Consider the following 25,956-nt stretch of genomic DNA (forward strand, 5'->3'; position numbering starts at 1 on the left):
AAAGAAACACTTAATTTGATGAACATATTGTGCAATAAATCGTTGTATAAAAACTTTCTATTTGTAATGCTTTATTTAAAGAGCACGGGATAGAATTTAGTGAATATTATGGTCTTGATCCAGTCTCCGAATCAGTAGGTGGTGGGAATACACCAAAAAGGCGCCATTAAACGCAAAGAAGAAGAAAAATAAGCATTAGTCGGTGACGCGTCATCATGGCGTCACTTCCCGTACCAACTGGCAGTTGTTGTTGCGGGAGCGCCATGTTGGTTCAAACAAAAGAAACAACTTCATTTCCTTGATAACAGTTCATGACATGCCGCGACGCAATGGCGGAATATAACCTGCTTCTCAGCTTCTCATAAGTCGGAAATGTTCATAATGCCTTTGTAAGTATCTCGTCGGAGTTTAAAGACAAACACGATCAAAGCAAACGCGATGTCCTGGGCCTGATGTCATGAATCCGTCGCAAACTCAACACGTTAATCAAAGCATTTGATTCTGCTGTTTACTTGTTGAACTGGTTTTCATTGCATTCATTTTGAAATCAAACTTTTCGATATTAACCAGTTAATGCGATAAAATGATCAACATGCTGTCATATGTACAGATTGAGCTCATAGTACGCACTCCTGCTTTTATGTATGAACGTTAAATCTATATAATTCAGGGGTAACTGAACTATGTTGAGATTTGTAGATCAGTAACGTTAGTGCACGTTTAGATGTAGGTTAATGACTTCAAACTAATACCTTTCAAGGGGACGTTCACCCAAGACGTAGAAGTTGAACTATTCTTCTCATCACATGTCGGAAGAAAAACAGCTAGGCGTGACGCAATGTAACGTTACGTAAACGAACAAAAATGCAGTAAATACAGAGCCAGGATCACCGATAGTTTTTTTATTTTAAAAGCTTTTATTTGAATGAACTATTTACATGGTCCAGTGGTCCATGCACCATTGCTATGTGGTTGTTCCTTGCGTTTCTAAAGGAACTCTTGACTTCTCTCTTCTAAAACGTAAAAAATGCTTAGCAGCTTTTAAGTTAAGCCCTTTTCTGACGTGGATACATGCATCAAGAAAGTAATATTAAAAGACCAAAGACCGTGCACACCTGTTGCAAACTGGATACAAACGAGCAGATGAGCCCAGACAAATGAAAGCAATGACAAGTGTTTCCCCCCTCATAGAAACCTATTGTAAAACGCTTATCGTGGCTTAATGGATGAAGAATCGATATTCAGTTTATTAATGTAAAATGTGGAGGCATGCATATGTGTCCAGAATCTGAACGCAATGTTTAACGTTTTCCTCCTATAGAAAACCAGCGTGGATTAATGGATGAAGTGATATAAAATGGACACATTCGGTGTACAGTTTATTGAAAAAATACTACGTATTATATGAAGGCTTTTCCTCCTCCCATCTTCATTTCTTTTATATAAATCGTATAGACGCGCACAGACATGCATGCTCTCTGATGAAACAGGAGCAATGTAATGACTCATGACTTAAGTATCGATCCGATACCAATACCAATATTGATATCAATACTGTCGATATTAGGATCGATTCGCCCACCCCTAACGTAAACAGTCAGGTGTCACTTGTGAACACCTCACAATATGCGCAATGAATACAGTCTGTATTCAAATACTCTTAGCTGGTCACTTAGTACTCAAAACGTGTTAGTTTAGATGGAAATGTCTGCGGCAAACTGGGTACAGGTGTGCCGTTGTTCTCCATGATGCAGGAAATATCTTAATGTCTTTATTAATTCTGTATTCTCTTGCATAGTATTAAAGAACTAAGATGTTTACCAAGGAGTGTTGTCTACATAATATGTTTCTGTTGAGTCTGACAATTAATGTTTAACTTTTTCCACAGTCCAATTAGCAGTCAGGTGCAGACAGCCCAGCAGACCCCAAAGCATTATGGGATCACTTCCTCAATCAGCCTGGCACAACCTAAAGAGGCAGATCTGGTTCTCACACAGAAGCTGATCGAGACGCTCCGACCCTTCGGCGTTTTTGAGGAGGAGCTGGAGCTGCAGCGGAGGTAAATGAGACACGCTTCACTCATTTATTTTGTTCTGTTTGACACTTAGATTGCATTTGAGACCGTGAGCTGGTTCATTACTGTTACACAATACACACCTTTTAATGAACATGCACATAGTTCAACAAATCCAGTGCAAGGGTATTTAAAAAAAAAAAAAAAAAAATTGATGTCACTTTTTTTTCACTTTGCATCTGGCTTTTTTAGACTTTGTAAGAGATTTTACAAAGGTATTTAGCATTTAAAATGGTGAATATTTTGGGAATTGTAATAACATTCCCAAGAAAGCATATTTTGTTCGGGAACATTACAAAAAGGACAAGATGAAGAAACAATTAAGACAATTCCTATTTTACCAGGTGATATTAGAAGTTCACACAGCAGCCAGGAACCACGATAAAAAACATCCACTGAAATCAGAGTAGTAAAATGATTTAGCATTTACTTATAACACTACCGTTCAGAAGATTGGGGTCAGTAATGCTATTATTTAATTTAAAACAAATACAAAACAATGATGCATCTCGATCACACACACACAGACACATATATACTCGTTTGTGTGTATATATATATATATATATATATATATATATATATATATAAAAAATATGGTGTTACAATTTTTTTATATATATATATATATATATATATATATATATAAAAAATATGGTGTTACAATTTTTTTTATTTGAAATAAATTCTGTTCTATTGAACCTTCAAGAAATATTAAACATTCAAAGTATAAATAAATAAACACACAATGATAAAATTAATTCTTATCATGTGAAACTGAAGACTGAAGTAATCAGCTGCTTTAAAATCTATAAAAACAGACGACAGTTATTTTATAACAGTTATTTTTATATTATAATTGAATTAATATTTGATATGTTTTAAATGTAGTATAAATGTTAATTATAAGAGGCTTATTTCTAAAATATTACCTGACCATACTTCAACTTTTGAATGGTAGTGTATGTTAACTTGAGATAAAATATATATTTTTTATTGTTAAATATTTAATTCAATACACATTTATCCATAAATATGGAACAATTTAAATAATAACGCATAGTCTTGCCCCAGCTTTAGGCTTTATTGAATTATTTTTGTATTAAGATGTTTCTTTGCCCACAGAATCCTAGTGCTGGGGAAGCTAAATACATTGGTTCAGGTGTGGATTCGTGAAGTCAGTGAAGTGAAGGTATCTTTTTGTCCTTATAATTATGATATACATATATAACTTCTTACAGATACTAAATATTATATATTTTCATGTAATCACAGAATATTCCGTCATCGGTGATTGATAATGTTGGAGGAAAAATCTTCACGTTTGGATCCTACAGACTTGGAGTTCACACCAAGGGTAAGTTTTATGCACTAGATCTAGATCGATCAGGACGTGTGCTTCAGACCGTCTCTGTGTGTCTGTGACATCTCATTCTCTAACCTATAATTGTGTAGGTGCTGATATTGATGCTCTCTGTGTCGCACCCCGTCATGTGGAGAGATCAGACTTCTTCTCCTCGTTTTATGAGAAACTAAAGGAGCAGGAGGAAGTCAAAGACCTGAGGGTAGGATGCCTTTTGTGAATGGCGTACATGTATACGTCTGACCTACAATATCTGCAACGTTTTCTGATTGCTTTTTGCTCTTGCCTTCTAGGCGGTGGAGGAAGCATTTGTACCAGTGATAAAGCTGTCCTTTGATGGCATTGAGGTATTTTTTTAAACATCCTTACATGCATGAAATGAAGGGATTGTTCATGGCAAATTAGCATGTCGTTTTGAGTACGTGTGTGTGTGTTAGAAATGCACGATTAATCGCATGCGATTGTCATGCGTGTCTCGTTAGTAAAGCCAGTTCTGTGATTAGCGGTGAATGTCCATCATCTGCTTTCAAATGGAGCAGCACTTAATATACAGAGTTGTAGTTCGCTGACAAGCTACGCAATATCGCGTTCATAACCGAATGCGATTCATCTGTGATTATGAACGCGATATCGCGTAGCTTGTCAGCGAACTACGACTATGTATGGTACTAAATATGATGGACATTTAGTACTAATCATAGAACTGGCTTTACTGGGTTGGTTGCCGACCTCTGATAGATATACACACACACACACAAACACACACACACACAAACATTTGTGTATTTTTTTCATTTTATTTCTTATAATTCTTTTTTTTTTTTTTTAGATTGACATACTATTTGCCCGACTGGCGCTACAAACCATTCCAGAAAACCTGGATTTGCGAGATGATGGCTTGCTAAAGAATCTTGACATTCGCTGCATCCGGAGTTTAAATGGTAAAAAGTCATAAATGATTAATCATGTTGGGGCTGAGAATTGACATTTTGAGAATCGATTCCATTCCAATCCACAAGTTCTTTTGATTAGATTTTGATTCAGTGTCATTTTGTTCGGATATAAATCATGTTTGTCTAAAGTAAAGCAATCTTTCAACTAATGCTGTAGACAATACAGGGAACCTATCAGTTGGTGCATTACTATATTTTAAAGAATACTTAAAGACAACAAATTGTATTGCTATTTATTTTAAGATATAATAAAAAAAAAAAAACTCAAACAAAGGTTGTGTACAAACATTTAAGGCAGTTTTTTTATAATGTAAACTTGAATTCCGTAAATGCTTCTACCCCAACTGACCCTTTGCAAAGACCCCCCCCCCCCCTTGGCTACTGTTGCTACAAGCCATGCCATGTTCGCTTACATGTTCTCACGCAGTGAAAAATACATAGCAAAGCAAAGAGGAAACCAACAACTGGCGACAGTCAAGACAGAGCATGTTTCTTTGGGTATGAAACAAAGTCTCAGCTTCCTACTTTTGTCATAAAAAAACAAAAACAAATTCTTTAATGTGTCGTGACAGATCACTGTAGCACCTCAGTTCAAGCAGCACCTGAATCAGTCATCCCTTCTGTTTCACTAGTTATAGCAATAATAACTAGTTATTATATAGGTATAGCGAAATAAACTTGAATGAACATCTTGTTTCAACTGCGGATTGACGTCAGTGCATACCCTTTTTCAAGTCCACCGTTGTTAATCTGCTTGGTATTGGTTTATAAAAATTAAGATTGATTGATTTATGTCGTCAAGCCCAGCCCTAAATAATTTTTTCTTCAGTTTCCCGCTGGTAATCTTGGTTTGTTCTTTTTGATTTTCTAAATGTGCTGACTTTTGACTTACAGGATGCAGAGTTACTGATGAAATTCTTCACCTGGTGCCCAACATTGAGAATTTCAGATTGACTCTAAGAGCCATCAAGCTGTGGGCCAAACGTGAGTAGTTGCTCGTCTGTCAACCTTGCATTATGTTCTGTTCATGGAACATGCCACAGTTGGTCAAATGTGAAAACGGTTCCCACAGTGACCTTAAATGACCTGCAGTTTTTGCGGGAATTAGTGCAGTCAATGAAAAGCATCACTGCAGCTTTGTGCCTCAGGAGATTCCTTTGGCTTGTGTATGCTTCCTAGCAATCAGTGTCACGTGCTTATGCTTGCACTTTATTGAAAAAGCAATCAATTCTTGGCTTTTAGAAATGCTTCATTTGACCTTACTTAGGATGTGAAATTGAAAAATGGCAGGTATGTTCATTTATATGGTTGGTTCGAAGGATTAAAGAAATAATGTTATTTTAAACTCTTACAGGTCATAATATCTACTCAAATATCCTGGGTTTTCTGGGGGGTGTATCATGGGCCATGTTGGTTGCGAGGACCTGCCAACTTTACCCCAATGCTGTGGCATCCACGCTGGTCCATAAGTTCTTCTTGGTTTTCTCAAAGTGGTGAGTTTTTCAAAGTGACCTTGTTACCACTGATTTGAAGTCAATGAGATAATGCAGAATAAAAATTTAAACTTCTAGTCTTTGATTTTAGAGGCCTGTTCTCTTCAAATTGATTCATTAATTGTTTCTTGCTGGCTGGTGTTTTCAGGGAATGGCCAAACCCTGTCCTTCTGAAGCAGCCTGAAGACTGTAATCTCAACCTCCCAGTCTGGGATCCCAGGGTACTCCTTTATTCATAGATTTATGTGACATTTGTGTGTGTGTGTGTATGTGTTTGTATGTGTGTATGTATGTATATATATATGAGCATGAAATTTAGAGACCACCAAATACATTCAGAAATGTCAATTGTCACATGGTCTGTAAATTTCATGTTAGATGTTCAAACCTAGCTTAAAATAATCAAGGCAGGTTTTTTTGTGCAATGAATGAACTGAGTGTAGGCTTACATTGAATCTTTTTATTTATTATTTATAAAAAAAGTAATACATATCAATACATGTCAGTAAACGCTATTCTATATTCTGTGTTGGAAGAATTTAAAACACTTTTTGTGAAATTGCGTCAGACGTAGAAATGAATCAAACTTCCCAATGACATTTCTGGTATTGTAGGTTACAAGATGAAGTTAATAATTTATTGCATAATAATGTTATTGCAATAAAACCAAACAATACAAATTGTTATTCAGCACTGATTATGAGTGATAAATCAAGTAATGTTTTGAGAGACTATTAAAATTCTTTGCTTTAACCTTGATATTAGTTTTCGGCGATATCCTCTTATTGTCAGCCTGTGAGATCACAATGATAATATATAGTATTATTATGTTAATTAATTTATTTACTAGCATAGATACATAGCCGGAGAGTGAACTTACTTCAGGGTAGTGTTGTCACGGTACCAAAATTTCAGTATTCGGTACCGATACCAGTGAAAATCCACGGTTCTCGGTACCAATTTCGGTACCAAAGCAAAACACAAAAATATGCTAATTAAAAAAAATGAATTAGAATTAAAAAACTTTTTATCACTAAAAATAAAACCAATGCCATTCTTTATACTTATTTACAATTGTGTTTAAAGTTTCTCTACAAGTTATATAATTATGAAAATCAGTAAACAAGTTTCACGCAAATTTATTTTGTCTTTTAATTCATGAAATTTAAACACATTTTATTTTTGGTAAATAAAGGGGATTTGCTATTAAAATTAAAATATGGAAGAAATTAATTTTTTCAACAGTAGTAGCAGTATCACATACATTTTACTAAATAATAGTAATATTTAGTAGTATAATGCCTTTATGTAAAAATGAACTTTTAATGAATGCATAATTGTCATTTTAACTGAACTTAAGACTGGTGGTGATGCTTAAGATATTTTTGGTCATTGAGGGTTTCTGTGAAAAAAAAAAAAAAAAAGTAGTAGATCATATGAATTATTGTTAAAAGATAATACTGCTACTAATTCTACTACCATACTAACAATATACAATGCACTATGGATTGATGAGCAGCTGGGTTCATGAATATTAATCACATTGTCTGCGTTCAGTCAAACTGATTTGCTGAAATCAAAACAGGGACGGTAATAGATGAACGCCAGCCAATGAAATTTCCATTTGCGGATTAGCTCCGCCCACTACTGGAAAAACCAGCATATCATCATCTTGTTCAAAAAATATGAATAATTCTAAATGAGAAAAGTTCAGATCGCTTGATGGAGAGAGAACTCTGAAACTCAGATGCTGAAATTAATGCAAGCGTCTTGCGCTTCAGTCTATGTAGTAAACAAACCCGCACGTCTCTGCCATTCGATCATTCACACAGAGACGCACAGAACATGCAGGATTCATATTTCAAACAACTTTTGCGGCTTAACATATACCTATATTGGTCCATATGGAGATATGATTTGATTAATTTATGCTAACTTTGACAAATTCCGTGACTGTCCATATTTTCATAGTTTCATTTTCATGACTGGATTTTGAGATTCTGTCCTCGTTTTCTGCTTCGCGGAAATCATTGCGCTGTATGCGTCAAGAACCAGGTTTGAACGGGACCTCGGTACTACCGGTACTTAAAGAAACCTGCTACTGTCACATTTAATTTTTTTTAGTACCGACTTGGTACCAAAGAACCGGGTCTTTTGACAGCACTACTTCAGGGTAAGGCTAAAAGCAGCCTAATATAACTGTTGTCTAATAGCTACACATAATATCTTCTAATATCCAGTCAGGCAGCTTATGGATGTCATGTCATAAAATGTAATATTACTGAATTTGTATTTTACATAATTAAATAGAAACATTGTAAGTTACTAATTATAATGGTTAAATTTCTTTGGTTATTCAAACAGCAGCTACTTTTCCATTCGTGTGTCCAAACATTTAACTGTTACTATGTATATAGAATACAGTATAAACACAAACAGAATATATAAACACATTTTTAGCAATGATCACTCAGATTTGCTGACCAAACACTTATAATGACATAAAGTAGGTGGCCAACCAAAATGAGCTTTTGACCACTGAGTGGTGCTTTAACCACAAGTTATCAAACAAGCGCATCAAAGCACATTTTCACAAATGGCCATCAGCTTTGTCTCACTGATATGTTACATTTGACGGCTGCAGTTGGGGAAATGAAAGAAAAACACTGTAGTTAAAATATTTTATATTCACTGATGAAAGTTTATTACTTGAAGTTATGTGCGTTTCTTAGAACAAATTCAAGCAGGATAAATGTCAAAGCTATGAGCCTGTGCTTATATTTTCTCTAAGCTACACATTATTACACCATATTTCAGATTTAACACATTTAATAGGTGTGCAGTATTATTTATATTATTATTAGAATTATGTGTTTTATTATTCTAAAGAAATTGCAGTTTACTTTGCATCGGAGCATTAAAAGTGGTAGTCTATTTTAGTGAGCTAGCTACATGGATTTATATGCAAAATGTCAATATTCTACCATTATAAGGCCTATATTTTAATTTATATTTTAAAATTCCTTTAATAAAACATGCATTTTTGTCATGCACTACGTTAACTTTCACTTAAGCTGGCAAATTATTTCAACTTCGGTGTGGATAGTGAGGAGCTAACTGATCTCTGCTTCATTACGGTTTGCAAACATTTTTTTGTCGCAAACGTTGATCTCCCTTCTTAACACCTGGTAAAAGAGTCACACGATAGCGTGCGTCATCATTACGACACGCCCTTTACGACATTGATTCTGGCTTTTGTTCACACAGTACCCAACCCGGGATCGAACCCGGAATCAATTCCGTGACGTGTTTTTAGGTTCACACAGAAGGTGACCTAGCAATTTTCCGTCAATTTGATCACAGTCAATCTCATGTAAAAGCATCTGATATTTATATTCAGACAATTACATGTTGCTGTCCCTTCATGGTTCCTACTCTCATAAATTACTCGCACTTCATGTTGACTTTTAAACCTAAATATAAATGTTAAACAACACATATTTCAGCACAATGAATGTTTTTGCACTGAATATTGTCTCCCTCGCCTCTCTCTGGCGCTCTCTCAGTAAAGATTTCAACCTGAAGCCGATTTCAGACTACACGATTTTCAAAGTAGTCGGGTCACTGTTCTTTTCAAAGTGCATGACTATCTTAGCCAGCATTCAGTCTCTGCTGTGTTCACAATGCCTGATGGATCGACGACAGGAGGTTTCACACTGCATGTCTTTAGGAAGAATCGCCAACAACACTATCTGGCACACAAACTACGTTTCACAACCAAACACCCGCGAGATGGGACAAGGAAACAACGCGATATCACACGTGCAAGAACGGAGTTTTCACATGAGACTGGGATAGCTCAGATGAAACGTCAAACAGACACGGGTGCTCCTCTAAATTTATACTAATTTATCTTCCATTTAATGGTTCCAAATAGACAGAAAAGAAAGCCTTTTTCTGAAATGAAGCCATGCTTGCTGATATTGTGGTTTATAACTCCTCGCCGAACTCCCCGCTGCTCTGTATCTTGCTCTCTCATTGGCTGTCGGTCATCGCCGATGTAGTTTTCAGTCAGAACACTTTTCAGACAGCATGGATTGGATGCATTTAAACCTATTGTACAGGACTTATAAACAGTGATAGGAAGCTTAGAATTTTCATCTTACTGGCTCTTTAACTACAATAAGATGTTTAGAATGTGCGTTTTCCTGTTCAATTTCGAGCATCCACTAATATAATCACACGTCTTGTGGAACTTTCGGAGTATACATTTATTTGTCATTTTAACTGTTTGGAAACGCGTAAATGTGGAAGTCCTTCAAAGATTTATAATCCTGTTGCGTCCTCTATAGGACCGGCGACTAGCATTGAAGTCGACTAGTTGGTGCAACCCCTTATATATATATATAATTTACATTTTTTTCTACTGCAGTATGCTTCTATACATTTCTGTGAGTTACTTTGTGTCTCTCTCTTGCATTCACCATTTACGCTGAATGCAATTAAAAATAGAATAATTCTCATGCGAAACGACACGTTTACACATGATTTTGTGTGTGCGTTTAGCTGTGATGTCATTGCCAGCTCAGAATCTGCAAGACGTGAAACTGACGTGGGAAAAATCAGATCCGATCACTGGTCAGTCAGTCAGTGCGTCCCTAGATCTATCGTGAAAGAGATGACAGTTGTGTGTGTGAGTTACCTGTGTCTGCACATCTTTCTCTACAAACAAGGAACCTTTTTAGTTAATTCGATTTGACCTTGTTGCTGAGAAATATAATGTAGCAATCTGGTATCTATACTCATTTGTTAATATAAGTCAGGGAGCAAGACACTGACAATAAGTATCTGTGTGCGTGCAATCTGCAATCTCTGACCTCTCTCCCTCTCACTGTGTTTGTGTGAGTGGTATGTGTGCATCAATTAAAAAAACACATTAATATAAAATGTTGATTAAAGCGACACTATTGAAATTTGCTGCTGTAGTTAATAAACTGAAATGTATGCATTTTGCGAAAGGACATTCTAACTAGAGCTACCTCTCCAAGTTTGTCTAGGGGGATTCACACAGCTATGTGTTACTCCAAAGCGGTGATGACCCGAACAGGCTACATTAGTCCAAATATAATCATTAATGTACTGTTGTGATTTTTAATAAGAAAAAAAGGGGGTTTGGTGTATGAATTTATGATATATTCGCTCATTACATACATTTTGCGAAGTTACATGGGGTAGCTTTAAACTGACTTTTTAAATGCATACCTGCTAGCCATTCAGAATAGAGTATTCAGACAGACCAGGAATTTTTTTTTATTTTTTATAATGTATTACCTTGTTATGGATCCACCAGTTCACATTTACTGCTGTGTGTGTTTGGAAAAATGCAAGCAGCAGCTGGCTGTATGAACATGAGAAATATCATGTGTATATATATATATATTTCCCCGGTCGGCAGTACACAAAGCAGCACAGCATCTGACTTCAGCACTCATTTATTCAATGAAATAATTGCCTATTGAAGTTTAATCGTCACATTTAGCCATATCGCAATACTTGTCTTTCCGCCCCCAAATTTAAGACCTCCTGAAGTCATAATTTCCTGTATCGTTTAAGACTTCTAATGGCCTTAAATTGAAGACTTTTTAAGGACCCATCAACCTAATTTTTAAGAATTCCATTGTTCCATGCTGCTCTCTTCACTGCATGCACGACTGTATGTCTAAACATATCAACAGTTAACTGTAGTAGCAACCCGTTGCGTAGTAGTACCCAAGCGGCTCTACTGAGCTGACCTTGACGTGCTTGATATAAATTTGATTTTATTAGAAATTAGCATTTGCCATTTATTTATTTCATTATGTCAAAAGGCTTCGCGGTCCGGATGGACGCATCTCGTCGTCCGGATTCGGCCCGGAGTCCGCCAGTTGGCACAACCCTCCTTTGATATAGGTAATGAGTACAAAACTGACAATCAGGAAGAGTGTTGAACTAATAAGAAGAACAATATCTTCACAATATTGTTGGTGCTGGTTTTAAATGAAGGTAATATCGAACATACCAAAAATGTTCCAAATATTGCTTTCTTATTTTGCAGCCTTATGTCTTTTTTTCGTTAACAAATATTGTCATCAGACATAAATCATACTCAAGCTTTCTGCAGAGGTCAAAATAGACCGCTACATTAGCAAATCACTAACTAAATGGTATGATTTTTCTGTTCTGTGTCAGTTACTCATGAATTGTGCTTTATTGCACTGCTAATGTTTTGGGCTCTTTTCCTCTCAGGTAACCCCCAGTGACCGGTACCACCTCATGCCAATCATCACACCAGCTTACCCTCAACAAAACTCCACTTACAATGTGTCCACCTCTACTCGGGCAATCATGGTGGAAGAGTTCAAGAGGGGTCAGTCTCATTTCTGAAGATTCCTAGAAACGTTCTCATAGTATAATCAAGAGAATGATCTCTTCTCGCTGTTTCAAACCTGTATGACTTTCTTTCTGCAGTTTAACACAAAACAAGACGTTTTAGATCATGTTCACCTTTAATGGATTTCAAACTGCGAAAGTGAAGGGAGACATGGTCTCTAGTAGGGCTGAACGATTAATTGCATTCGCGATAATATCGCGAAATGAAAAAAAAGAAAAAAGATGGCTGCGAATAAACTCGGTCACATGACACGCAAGAGTAAAGAGGTGTGTTCAACTGGACTTAAAGATCAATCGGTGTGTGACATCAAACTACGGAGAGAGAAAGCAAAAGGACACGTCTGCTCTCTTATAGCTCTCGCAGTACTTCAGCGGTCATTCAAGCCAAACACATCTAAGCGCGGTCTTCAGAGGAAGCATCGAGTTGGCACAATACAGTGGTGCCAAGTCTGCGGTGTATTTTACCCCCTGAAATACCGGTGGACCACCCTCAAAACACGATTGGGCTAGTTTTGAGTAGCAATTGGATGGGTTTTGTTGTGAAAACCTGGCAACCCAGGCATGCTACACGTGGAAATGTTCTAAAGCGTATATAATATGAAAGAACGTACTACAAAACTGCACACTGAAATTACTCAAGCAGTAACAGTGTCACGGTGCATTGCATTACTGAAGATTTCAGCCTTAAAATAAAACATATATAAGGTTTTATAGATATATATATATATGTGTGTGTGTGTGTATATATATATATGTATATATTAGGGCCGGGACTCTATCAAAAAAATTTATTTAATTAATTAGAGGCTTTGTAATTAATTAATCGAAATTAATCGCATTTTAATCGCATATAAATATTTAATCTGAGAACAGTGCAAAGTAATTTTTTTCACATGGATTTATAGTATACAATTGAATAATCTTGAATAAACCTTCTGTAAAGTGTTTTTTAAGTAAAACACAATACTGTCAATTACATTCAGAACATTGGAAACACTGACTATTAGAAAACATCTCTCTGTTGCTTCAGAGGCCATAACATACTAAGTCCAACTCTCAATAACCTTGGCCAAAACAATAAAGAGCTCAACATAAACTGTTGCACCAACAACATAATACATAGTTCAACATAAAGTGTAAAGTCCACGCTAGCGGCTATATGTTTTGCGTTGAGGTGATACTTGAGGTTCGATGTGCTGCAGTGATATGCGAAGTGAACACTAGTTGGTGCTTCAGTATAATCGGTCCGCGAAACTCATCCAGTGAGAAACAATCCGCGGTGCAAAAATAAGTTATTAAAAATGCGGGAATTTTTATTCTGTAATTAATTAATCTTAATGCGTTATTTTTTGTGTGTATATATATATATATATATATATATATATATATATATATATATATATATATATATATATATATATATATATATATATATATATATATATATATATTCTTATTTATTTAGAGTCTTCCTAAAGCAGTGGTCCTCTAAACGTGTATACGGGCCATCAGCAGAAACATAAAATATTTAAAACAGTAAACCGCCAAAGGATGTAACTTAGAATGGGAGATGGATCGGTTTATGAAAAGAAAAATGTCAGATGAAGTCAGAAGTCAGGTTATTCAAAAGCTAAATGCAGAAAGTATGACGAGGCATATCTATCTCTCGTCTTCACTCACTGTGTCTATACTGGACGCGCCGCAGAAGATCTGCTGTACACTGTACACAACAAATTGACCGTTGCAAATCATTTAACTTTGTGTCGGTAATTCACAAGTAGAACAAGGCAGCATTTTAATGTTCGTAAAGCATCCAGTGTAGACTGCGTCACTGGGTTCGACTGTATTTTGCCGCTCGCGTCCGCTATAGACCCAGTGTTTAATGTCGTTGGTGAAGAGGAAAGCCTGTGTGTGTGTGTCATATGCCTTAGTGGACAGCATGAAATACACAATAAATAATAACAGAGAATCATAATAATAATAACAGTTATGCTATTTTTCAATGTTTCAAGTAGTCTAATGCAGGTGTAAAGCATTCATTTTTCATAATGTTTAGTGAAATTATTTGGCGAGACCCAAAAAGTTTGAGATCCACAGGTCTAAAGATAACAGAGAGGGATTAAAATGTGCAGGCCACATGTGTACATATGTTTAATACAGCGACTTTGAATTACCTAAAGTAGTGTGGTAAAGGAAAAGATTAGTTTTAATATTTCTGCAGTCTACTTTAGTTTGTGTAATTTGTATATTAATGTTTACACCAGGCTTATTTGGCAGTGCTTTATGTTGTCATAATTATTACATGCTTACAAGGTTGGAAGTTCAACAAATCAGTCAATATACTACTGTGATGGAGGTTGTTTAATAAAAATGTAATTCATATCAATTCATGCATCACCTAATTTCATCATAACATTGGCCTGGCCTACAGAAAAGAACATTTCTGTTTAATCTAATGTTGTTTTGGTCATACTATTCAATGATTTTTAGCTTGTCTTTGTTGAATAATACAGAACATAAAGAGATTTAAAAAATAATTGCATATTAAATTGCAATATTGGTAAAAAAAAAAAAACAAACATATTTTCCAAAATCGTTTAGCCCTAGTCTCTAGTCACAATAAAATTACAGTTTAAAAAGTGCTGTGAATCCTTAAGTTTTGTTCGAGGAAAAATCTTCATACAGGTTTGGAATAACGATGGGAATTTAATTTCTGGTTGAGTGATTTGTTTTAAGCTCAAATATGCAGAAATTACGTCAATATTACTGTCACATTTTATTTGTTTAACTCCTCACAGGTCTTGCAATCACGGATGAAATATTGCTGAATAAAGCAGAATGGTCCAAATTATTTGAAGCACCAAACTTCTTTCAGAAATACAAGTATGTATTAAGCTGCATATCCTGTTGGACACGCGTGGTGAGAATTAATCATCTCAATAAAGATTTATTTCTCAAAACTGCACCCACACACATTCATAGCCCATTCACAATTACTATTTTATGTAATCAGTGTCATCAATTTGAAATAAAAGCAGAATTTTGCATACTATCCGTTTATGCATATGGAGTACAACACAATGGCTTTTATGACAATTCTACGATTTTGACAATTAAAATGTGTTACAGTCCTGCTGAACAAATAACGATTGTAGAGCATGCCTGAAATCTAAGCAACTTTTTTTTTTTGAGATGGTTAAATTAAAATATTTTAAAGGTAGGTATTTAAGTTTAAAATGGTTTTCTATTTTAAAAGGTTTTACTGGTTTTCTTGTGCTATATTAATTTGTATACAATTCAAAAATAAAATGCTTTAGTTCACAATTCGTACAATGTATTTCTTGTTAGTCTGTGTTTTCATAGTGTTCTAATTCTGCTTTATTTTCTATTTCCGTCAATGTTTAGCATTTAGTCTGTCGTTTTTATCTTTTTGTTCAATTTCTGTGGTGTGAAGTTCATAATGGCTTGAAGTCAGTATAAAAAAAATAAAAAATAAATTCAAACAATAAAAATAAAAAATAAGATTTTAATTTTAATGGTTAATGGAGGTCTAAAGAAGTTTTTTTGCAAGTGGGGTTTTTACTGGGTCAATCTTTAATAAATTTGAGCTCATTTCAGCCCTTGACTGTACGACAATCTTCTCACCCCACACGAGGAAGCAGTGACTATATGCAGTTCATTGTGCTCAAAATTCAGTATCACCATTAGTTCTTCCATAAAGACAATGTAGAAATTAGCTGGTTAGAAGAATGGATGAAATATGATTGATTTACATTATCCAGTCCGTAATATGTAATCATTGTGGGAAAAAATTCCCAAAGTGTGTTGCTTTGCAGAAAAATACAAAGAATACATCCACAAATAATGAAGCTATTAACTTTTAAGTTGCGGTCAAAATGCTAAATAGCTTGTTTTTTGTTTTAATCTCTTGATTTGAGATATCTCACAGAATATCATGTTTTTTTATTTTTTATAATCAGTATAATGTTGAAAGACCATCTACTCAAATAACAAGTAACCTGTATTGAGTCACTTTGGTAGGACAAAGTTGAGCAGCTTTGCTTCAAATAAACGTATTTGTGAATTTTTAGTGGGAAACAGGATGGGATAGTTCACCCAAAAATGAAAAAGTTTCTTTCTTCAGTAAAACACAAAAGAAGGTATCTTGAAGAAAGTTGGAACTCAACAGTTGCTGATTGGTAACCATTGACTTCCATAGTATGGAAAAAAAAAAAAAATACTATGGAAGTCAATGGCTACCAGCAGTGGTTTTTCAAAATATCTTTTGTGTTCAGCATAAGACAAAAACATAGAGGTTTGTAACAACTTGAGGGTGAGTAAATGACAAAAGTTTCATTTTGGGGTGAACTATACCTTTAAGAAGATAATTTTTCAGTTTGACATAATTGATCAGCATGTCGATCTTTTCATGTTTCTGATCTCCTGTGAATGTTGTTCAAATGCTTAGTATGTGAAGTGTGTTCATGGCTGGATGTGAGTGATCCCTGCTGTGTCGAGTGAAGCTGTATTTGTCTTTTGAGAGAAGTGTCAGTGATATGGGGGCGGGACGGCCCTATAGGATTTGCCGGGTTTGGTTGAACGACTGTGGTCTAAAGGATGTAATGGCATTGTTCTGTCTTTTATGTCCCAAGGCATTATATAGTGTTGCTAGCAAGTGCACAGACAGAGAAGCAGCACTTAGAGTGGTGAGTACAGCACCGTCACACGCTTTATCGGACCCATGTTCAGCTCATGTCCCCTGCATCAGTTTAAAAATGTTGAAGGCTGGGACTGAATGAAGTGTTTGTCTGACAGGGTGGGCCTCGTGGAATCAAAGATCCGAATCCTGGTGGGAAACCTGGAGAAGAATGAGTTCATCACACTGGCTCATGTGAATCCACAGTCATTCCCCGGACCAAAAGAGGAGACTGACAAGTGAGTTTTAGACGCTTTTGTCTTTTTACTTACTACTGAACAAAGGCTTAAAACTGACCGAAGGAAGGAAGTGATGTCAAATGTCTTTACTCGCTCTTTACTTTTATTTGTATACATGCAGGGAGGAGTTCAGCACAATTTGGGTAATAGGTGTTGTGTTCAAAAAAATGGAGGGTCCAGAAAATCTTAATGTGGACCTGACGTTTGACATCCAGTCTTTCACAGACACTGGTAAGTCTAGCTTTCTCTAGATGTTTGTTAGTATTGAGCTACGATTAAACTTCTCTCAGTAATCAACATTTGTTCTCTGAATGGCTGTAGTTTACCGGCAGGCGATCTCTAGTAAAATGTTTGAGCCAGATATGAAAATCACAGCCATGCATGTGAAGAGGAAACAACTGCAGCAACTACTGCCCAAAGTTGCCATTCAGAGGAGCAAGAGAAAGGCAAGCGTTCATCTGTTACTTTGCAAATAGGCTGAACAATCGTTTCAAAATGTAGAAAAAAATGTAGTGATTTTCAAGTAATAAAATGTTTTCAAGGTGACAAGAGAAAGTTTTACTGATTTTTTTTATTTTTTTTATTGGATCATAAATATTACTGTTGTCTAAAATTTGTATGAAGTTTTGATATTTGACATCCTGGAATTTATTGAGCGTGACACCGTTGAGGGTCTACACGGGTTTTCTTTATCATATCATTGACGGTTTACTGTTTTTTTTTCTTTTTTCGTTGTCTTGTGTGTTGTGACTGATTTATTGGACATAAGCATTACTGCCTGTTTTTAAGTTACTATTAAATGATTATGCTAGATTCTTTACTCTAGGAATGTAAGCATTTTAGATCAGTGGTTCCTAACCTTTTTGTATGGAAGCCTGCTGCCACTATTGAATAAAAAATAAAACAAGGTAATTGTGACTTTTTATCTCACAATTCTGCCTTTTTTTTTGTCAGAACTGTGAGATAAAAACATGCAAGTTCATATCTTGCAATTCTGACTTTTATTCGCAATTGCGATTTTTATAAAGTCAGAATTGTGAGTTATAAAGTCAGTATTGCGAGATAAACTTGCAATTGCGTGTTATAGAGTCAGAGCTCTTTAATCTGACTTTTTTCTCAGAATTGCTTGTTACAAAGTCAGAATTGTGGACAAAAACTTGCAATTGTAAGACAAATTCACAATTTCAAATTTATATCTCGCAATTCTGATTTTCTAACTCGCAATTTTGACTATAACTTGGAATTGTATATCTCGCAATTCAGAGTTTTTTTTTTTCTCTCACAATTGCAAGTAATAAAATCAGAGTTGCGAGATATAAACTCCCAATTCTGAATTGTGAAATATAAAGTTGCGATTACCTAATTTAATTTTTATTTAGTGGCAGAAACAGGCTTCCATATTTTTTACACAATATTTGAAGGCCTGCTATATATACATTTCCTCCATTGTTTTATGATAGACTTTTTTGTTAACAGGAACTTGGACAGTTTATATTTAATGAAAACATTTCATAATTTGATTACAGAATATTCTGTATGTCCTTACAAAAAACAGGTGGTAAAATGTTTTTTAGCATTTTCTTTCTGTCTTTATTTAAATTTGATTCCTTCCTCTGACTTCCTGGTTGAAGATCACTTTTTTAAAAGCTTTATTATTATTTTAAATTGATATATAGACAATTATATTCATCATTTTAGTGACTTGTATAATGCACTGGGAGATTGATAACTTGAGCTTTCTTAACTCTTGTTTTTCTCTGTTTTCCTGTAGCATTCATCTGATGGGCTGCGTGCGATGAATGATGGCAGTCTGGATCTATCAGTGGACAGTGACAACAGCATGTCAGTGCCGTCCCCCACGGGCCCTTCGGCTGCCAAGATCGCCCGTGCCTCCAGCCCTCTGGGGTAAAACATCAAACCATTCACACTTGGTCACCTGTTCCCCTAAACTTCATTTTATCTCCATTAACAACTTGTCAATTTTCTGTAACCCAGATCTTTTGGGAATACCAATACACATGGCTTTTTCTTCCTTTTTTCCTCCTCTCCTCTCTCTCTCTCTGACTGCAGCTCCACTGGGACGGCCACAAACACCTCAGATTTCCAGGGAAAAATGGATTCTTCAAGAGGTATTTCATTTTAAAGTAGACGTTTTATTTTGCAATTTTGTCATTTTGATGGAATAGTTGAGTGATTGAAAATGTTGATCATCTCTTATCTCGTCATGTTGATCATTGCAGTGGACGGCACTAAGCCAGATAATGTTGGGACTTCCAGCAGCAATGACGCACAAACGGGTGCAGTTCCTCTAAAGCGGCCCGCCTCCCCAGTTCAGCACGACTCGGAGAAGAAACCCAAAGTGGATGGTGTACAGCAAACCCCTCATCCCAGTCCATGTTTATCTGCTGACCCTGCCAATAACAGACCTGCCTCACCCATTGGGAATGAGACATCCAAGAAAGCCAAAGTGGAGGAGGTAAGACGATGCTCTCATGTGGAATGTTTCTTATTTTCAGCAATTAAAAAACTATTACTGCAAAATTACAAAATAAAAACATTGATTTTGTGTGTACATTTTTTGCCCATGAATAATCACTCATAAATGTTACATGTAAAGTGTGGATAGCACCTGAAAAGTATAATTCAATCCTACTCTCCCAGCTCTCAACCCCAGAAGAAACGTCCTCTGGTGAAACTGATGGCCATGTAGCTGTGGATCCAGAGGTAATGACTATTTTTTTCGTACTTTAATGCAATAGTGGCTAAATTTGTATCCACTGAGCTCAAAGGCAGTTTGTGCATCACTCAGTTTGAGGGTTTTTTATGGTTTCTCCCAGCAGAGCGTTGACGTGGTTCCTTCAGAGGGTGAAACTAAAACACAGACAGAATTAACGGTAAACCAATGATAAATGGGGTATGCTAGTTATAATGATAAATGCAGTGAATATGTGAGAAGGCGAAACGCTGATTTGTTATTTCCTGTCGTTCTCAGGCAGTGGACACCGCAGAGAAGATACCGCCTACACAAGTAAGGACAAAATTAACAATTACAAAAGAATCCTTATCCTATTTAGGCATAACTCAAGTCATTTTCTGTTCTCACTGAAGGCTCACAAAACACCACCAAACTGAATCTCTAATGTCTAATGATTTAAAAGATCTTTGTATTAATGTGCAGTAGGGGTTAAGATGAATGACATAATTTGTTTATTCATCATGGTTTTAATAGTAATATTAAGCAGCACAGCTGTTTTCATAATTGATAATAAATGTTTCTTCAGCACCAAATAATGTTTCAGAATGATATCTGTGATGTCTGAAGGATCAAACTGAAATTTAGTTTTTTTTTTTTTAAACTTAAACGACTTCTTTAAATTTAAGAAAACGCTTTTTAGAAAACAGTAGAAAACAGCTGTTTTAGATTGAAAATATTTTTTATCAAATAAATCCTTGGGAGCATAAGAGTTTCATCTCACTGATCAAATTAGAAGGGTAGTTTAAGATTTTTAAGCAACGAAATATAATTTTTAAGAGCTTTTAAAGTAGCATACAATAATAAGGGTCTTTGAGAATGTTAAAGTTCAGCTTCTGCAGTGTTTGAAGGACTGGAGAGAGGATTTGGTATACTTGTGTTTATTTCAGATATCATTTATGTGATGATCATTGTTCAATTTGAAATAGTCTTCTGTAAAGCTGAATGAAAATTTCTATCAAAATGCCCAATGAACAAATTGATAGTGTCCACTACAGAGGATAAATGTATTTTCAGTTTTGGAAAGCAATCTAAAAAATAAAAAATAAAGTTTTATTTAGGCAATTGTCATTTTTCTGTTAAAGTTAATGTACAGATTTTTGAACCAATGAGATTTGTCAGTTTTTACACGTCCTTCTCAAAATTCACAAATTTACAATCTTTATGTAAGTTAATGTTATTTGCCCATTTTCCGAGACCTAATCTAAAGTGAGAACTCTTCACTCCTTCCATTTACTATACCTTTACTACGAGCTAATTAAACAATGCTAATATAATTACAATTTGTATAGAGTTTCTTAATGTATCGACTACAGTTTATAAACTATGAAGTTACTATAAACGAATAGTTTGCAAATGAAAGTAAGTACTTCATTAGTGCAAACTTGATGTTAATGTCCCGCAGATAACCTCTAACGCTGATCTGTCGGACGTCCCGCTCCTCCCGTCCCACCCCATCCCCGTGGTCAAGAACTCCATCAAGCTGAGACTCAGCAGGTAGAAGCGGCTCATCTTTGGCCAGTCTCTGGTCCTCAGGAGGTGGAAGTCTCTGTTTCCTGCCCATGTGTACCTCAGATCTCCAAAAGGGGGCAGCTCTGTTCTTCCACACACTTCCCTGTGCCCTCTCCCTCACCAGTGGAAAAGAAAAAGAGATATCTGAAAACCTCAATGTGATTTAAGGTGTTTGTGTGATTTGGTGCACATGCTTTGTAAATCCTATCATCCTTCTGTTTTGACCTGAAAGACGGTGATGCTTTATGTCCCAACCCTCGCCCCTCTTTCTTTTGTAAATGGGTAAAGAGGCATGTAATTATGTTCCAGGGCAGAGATGGTCCATTGGAGACCAATCCACCATACTGTACAGAGCTGAAGGTGTAGATGAGCATCAAAGCGTGCTCCGTAGCTGGAGATGCTCTGAATCCGCGTGAACTATTGACCGTACTAATCTGACGTGGAAAATGCACAGCGGAGGACATAGCTAGCTCATCCAGAGGAGTCTAGCTCACTAATGCAGCTGTAATTTAACCAAATCAGTCTCAGATTAGTGTAAACGCCATCGTTGCGCTCCGCTGTCTTAGCAGGGCATTAATTATGGGCGTTATTAGGAGTGGAATAGCTAGTATTCCCAGCATGCTCCGAGGAGAACAGTGCTGGCCGTTCATTTAGGCTTGTTTTGCCACGTGTATGTATGTGTGTGTGTGTGTGTATATATATATATATATATATATATATATATATATATATATATATATATATATATATATATATATATTAAAATAGAGACGACAATATTGAACCTTTTATTTGCATTAAACAGCTTAGTTTTCTTGTTATATGCTGGGATTTTCCTAATGTGGAATCAAAGGTGCGTTTCGAATTATTAATGTGATTAAAAAGACAGGTCATCTCGTTACTGTTGACCTGATTTTCAGGATATGGATGTAAAAATATAAAAGACTGATTTAAGTTTAAATGAATGATGGTTTATGGAGGCAGGAGAGTGATTTAGTTGATTTCTGAAATGTGTCCAAACTTTTCTTACTCTGTTGTTGGTCTGTGTTGACTGTGGATTGGTGTTTAAGGGTAAAGCTGCCGCCCCGGGGACATTGTGGTCACAGCACAGATTCACTCCTGTGAAACGCCTCCTATGGCCTTGCAATGTTCTTTCATACGCTTATTTGTAAGGACACGGTATTGTACTTTTTCACCAATAAAAGTCTACGTTGTTGCAAAGAGAAATCGCTGTGATTGTTTTATTTGTGTTGTCTCGTAACAATAGCGTGATCTTTCTAATGCAGTGCTTTTCACAGTGTACAAATTTAAAACAAATATATATATATTGTTGATAATATATATGTTGAATAATTTTTCCATGAAGTTTTCCTCAATCACCCCGCAAAAAATACAAACTGAAAAGCATTAAATAGCCCAACCATACTTAAGATATATGTGACCCTGGATCACTAAACCAGTTTTAAGAGCCAATTTCTTGAAATTAAGATTTATACGTAATCTGAAATCTGAATAAATAAGCTTTCCCTTGATGTATGGTTATTAGGATAGAGGAGATTCAACTATCTGAAAATCTGGAATCTGAAGGTGCAAAAAAAATCTAAAAACTGAGAAAAACACTTTTAAAGTTGTCCAAATTCTTAACGATGCATATTACGAATCAAAAAGTTTTTATATATATACGGTAGGAATTTTACAAAATATCTTCATGCAACATAATTACATAATATCCTAATGATTTTTGGCATTTTTGATTATTACAAATATACCCCAGACTGGTTTTGTGGTCACATATCGTGAAAGACTACTTTTTTTAACTTTAAATATTTTTACAAAACAAATTCCAGTATGCCCACATACAAGCGTGTTCAGCGAATCACACGATATATTTATAATTTAATCAACAATATACTCTCTTATTCACTTTTATGCTTGACCTGGGCAGTGGGAAACTTTTTTTGCACATTATTATGTCTGTCCTTGTTACAGTGTAATTTCACAAATAAGTACTGATCAACACTAATTGGCAACATGTACTTTCTATTTATTAAAGGTCGCGTTAGTTGATTGTAATAACATATAATTTACTGTTATCACTACAGGATATGTAACAAGGACACATTCACACACAGCAAATCAGAGATAATGTTTTATACACTGAAATACTTTTTATTATTTTCAATGTATTTATATCTGATCTCAGTTTCTCTCTCATTAAAAGAGAGAGGAAAAAATGCTTCCCATAAGAAGTTGTTGACTTCTTAAGCTGTGTTCAATCCTACTCTAGTGTTTTAGTGTAGATTTATCTTTTACTTGATAAAAACGTAAGCGTTTTAAGCATATCTATATTGCATAGTATTATTATGGAACAAAAGCATTTTAAAAGGGTAAAATACACACTTTTTTTAATTATATCATTTGAGATTATTTTAATATCTTAACATCAGAATTATTTCTCTTAAAAACCAAAAACCCTTTCCAAAGTAAAATCAAAGTAAACATATTTGCAGTAGGAAACTTGCTATGTCCTTGAAAAAAAAAAAAAAAAATCAAATGAAACAATTTTTTTTGCCCAAACTGCTTCCTATGGATGTGTTATTACCTGGACAGCATATTAAGGGCATTAGTTTGCTTGACTACCACCTATATCATTTTAACTGGTAAGATTGTACAGCAGGACCAACTCATGCATGGCACACGCGCCGTCTTGTAATCACAAGTAGCTGCATGCTTTACTGTCTGTCTCTGAAGTGTTGTTAAGGGCTCAGTACCTCAATGCTTCACTCATTCTGTTGCTTGCAACTTTTGTTTTTTCATTTTCCAGTAAGGCTGTCTATCTGTTATCATTCTGTTCCTCGCTGACGGCTCCAGTGCAGGTGATAAAAGCATAACCTTCACGTTAATGAAGTACTCACACTAAAACATTGCTGTGTTCAAAGTGCGATGCCATGTTCGTGAAATGAAAAGGCTGTCTTTCTGTCTCATTCAGATCAAAGCCTTCACAAGTTAAAAACACATTGTACTGTTTCACTGAGACATTCAGGCTTTTAATGAGAGCAAAGAAATGCTGGAGGAAGAAGATGTATCAGTAAGTTACTCCAACAGAGGCCTGGATTAGAGATATGTTTTTCAAATTTAGCCTTAACTATTTGTTGCTAGTTAAAAGTATGTTATATTGGTTTTTGAATCTCACTGAAACTAAATAAAGGCACAAATGGATTGGTTCACGTGCCGTGTTTATTTTGCATCGCATCTGTAGGCCCAAGACTTTCTAAAGAACAGTTCGTCCAAAACAATTAACGTTTGTCCTTTTTTTATCTTCGTTTTTGTTCAGGGAATGAATCTCAAGACACTTCTTTACCACAGAGGAACGCAAGGAAAGAAAGTTGGAGCAAATGATGTACACAAGGAGGTAGCCTGATGTTATATAGTTACTTTTTCATAAACTGTTCCGTTAAATGGGTTTATTTCATAGAATTTCAACAGCTTAGTCTCCTTTATGTCCTGGATAGACGGATAAAATGATTGTTTTCATTTATTAGCGATCAGTGCCCGTGTTTTAACAGAAACACCGACAGGTGTCGCTGTTGTTTTCGTTGTCAGTTCTGTTGAAGGGCTGCTTTTATGACTTCAGACAATCAGGCAATGCGACCTTCTTTTCATGTTCACATGAGATTCTAAAGAAAAATTGACCTTCTTTATCTTTAATAAATAAAACAATGTTTCTAACACCTACATCATTGCCAGTAACGAAAAATACGTTTGCTTTTTGAGTGGTTTTCAGTCAGGGGCAAGGACCTGCTAAGTGCTGGATATTATTTTAAAATGGCATGCAAATTGACCTTTGTTAGCCCTGATGAGGAAATATTTGAATAACAATATCCTGGGTGCTGTGACGTGTGCTCTTCAGGTGTTTCTAAGCATGGCAGGGATTTATGAGAAAGGATAATTAAAGTTCTTGGCATGGACACAACATGGTCTGTGAAACACCACAGAAAAACACTAGTGAGTTTAGCAGCCCCCCACCATCACTGCTCAAAGCTTGTTCATCAATTAAACATGACTTGTGCCAAGACCAGCTGCACTGAATTCATATAACATGAAATTACTGTCTATAGCACCGGTTTGATTTTACCTGGGTCATTTTACCATGCTTTCATGTCCCCATCGTAGGCCTATATATGTTGAATAACATTTATTTATTTATTTATTTATTTATTTGTACAGGGACAACGCACAGCAACAGTGTTGTGCCAGAGTTGGCTATAAAGCTAGTTTGCATCTGCAGTCCCTGGGCAGGACGTTGTTACAAAATTACAATATTAAGTGACAAACAATACAATACATATAACACATACAATATCACATCATACTACATTAGATTACAAAGTCAAGTCAATGATCACATATCTGGTTTTCCTTAAGCCATATGTTAAGATCATTGT

At 35.6% G+C, this 25,956-nt stretch overlaps 1 protein-coding gene across 3 annotated transcripts; it reads left to right on the top strand.

Annotated features, from left to right (window-relative positions):
- The first annotated feature begins 201 nt into the window (after positions 1–201).
- papola (poly(A) polymerase alpha) lies at positions 202–21,785 on the top strand. Of its 3 annotated transcripts, none has more exons than XM_026233801.1 (23): positions 203–389; positions 1,889–2,059; positions 3,200–3,266; positions 3,350–3,431; positions 3,530–3,639; positions 3,731–3,784; positions 4,267–4,378; positions 5,285–5,374; positions 5,745–5,883; positions 6,032–6,104; positions 12,169–12,289; positions 15,111–15,195; positions 16,965–17,018; positions 17,128–17,247; positions 17,369–17,478; positions 17,569–17,693; positions 19,019–19,152; positions 19,318–19,376; positions 19,488–19,723; positions 19,909–19,971; positions 20,085–20,141; positions 20,240–20,275; positions 21,405–21,785. In XM_026233801.1, exons 1-23 carry the CDS (start codon positions 373–375, stop codon positions 21,498–21,500), a joined length of 2,211 nt encoding a protein of 736 aa, XP_026089586.1. In that variant the 5' UTR covers positions 203–372; the 3' UTR covers positions 21,501–21,785. The 3 variants fall into 3 exon arrangements, 2 of the variants coding, with proteins under 2 accessions (XP_026089586.1, XP_026089587.1); XM_026233802.1 differs by having other exon boundaries at positions 204–389; positions 20,088–20,141; XR_003278684.1 differs by lacking the exons at positions 19,019–19,152; positions 19,318–19,376; positions 19,488–19,723; ... (2 more) ...; positions 20,240–20,275; positions 21,405–21,785 and having other exon boundaries at positions 202–389; positions 17,358–17,478.
- The last annotated feature ends 4,171 nt before the right edge of the window (positions 21,786–25,956 follow it).

Source organism: Carassius auratus, chromosome 45, assembly GCF_003368295.1.
Source record: "Carassius auratus strain Wakin chromosome 45, ASM336829v1, whole genome shotgun sequence".
NCBI lineage: Eukaryota > Metazoa > Chordata > Actinopteri > Cypriniformes > Cyprinidae > Carassius > Carassius auratus.

What these genes read in the sequence shown, in the direction of transcription:
- papola (XM_026233801.1), top strand. An exon ending in CTGCATCCGGAGTTTAAATG is followed by an intron (nt 4,379 to 5,284) that starts GTAAAAAGTCAT and finishes TTTGACTTACAG; the next exon opens with GATGCAGAGTTACTGATGAA. An exon ending in CATCAAGCTGTGGGCCAAAC is followed by an intron (nt 5,375 to 5,744) that starts GTGAGTAGTTGC and finishes AAACTCTTACAG; the next exon opens with GTCATAATATCTACTCAAAT.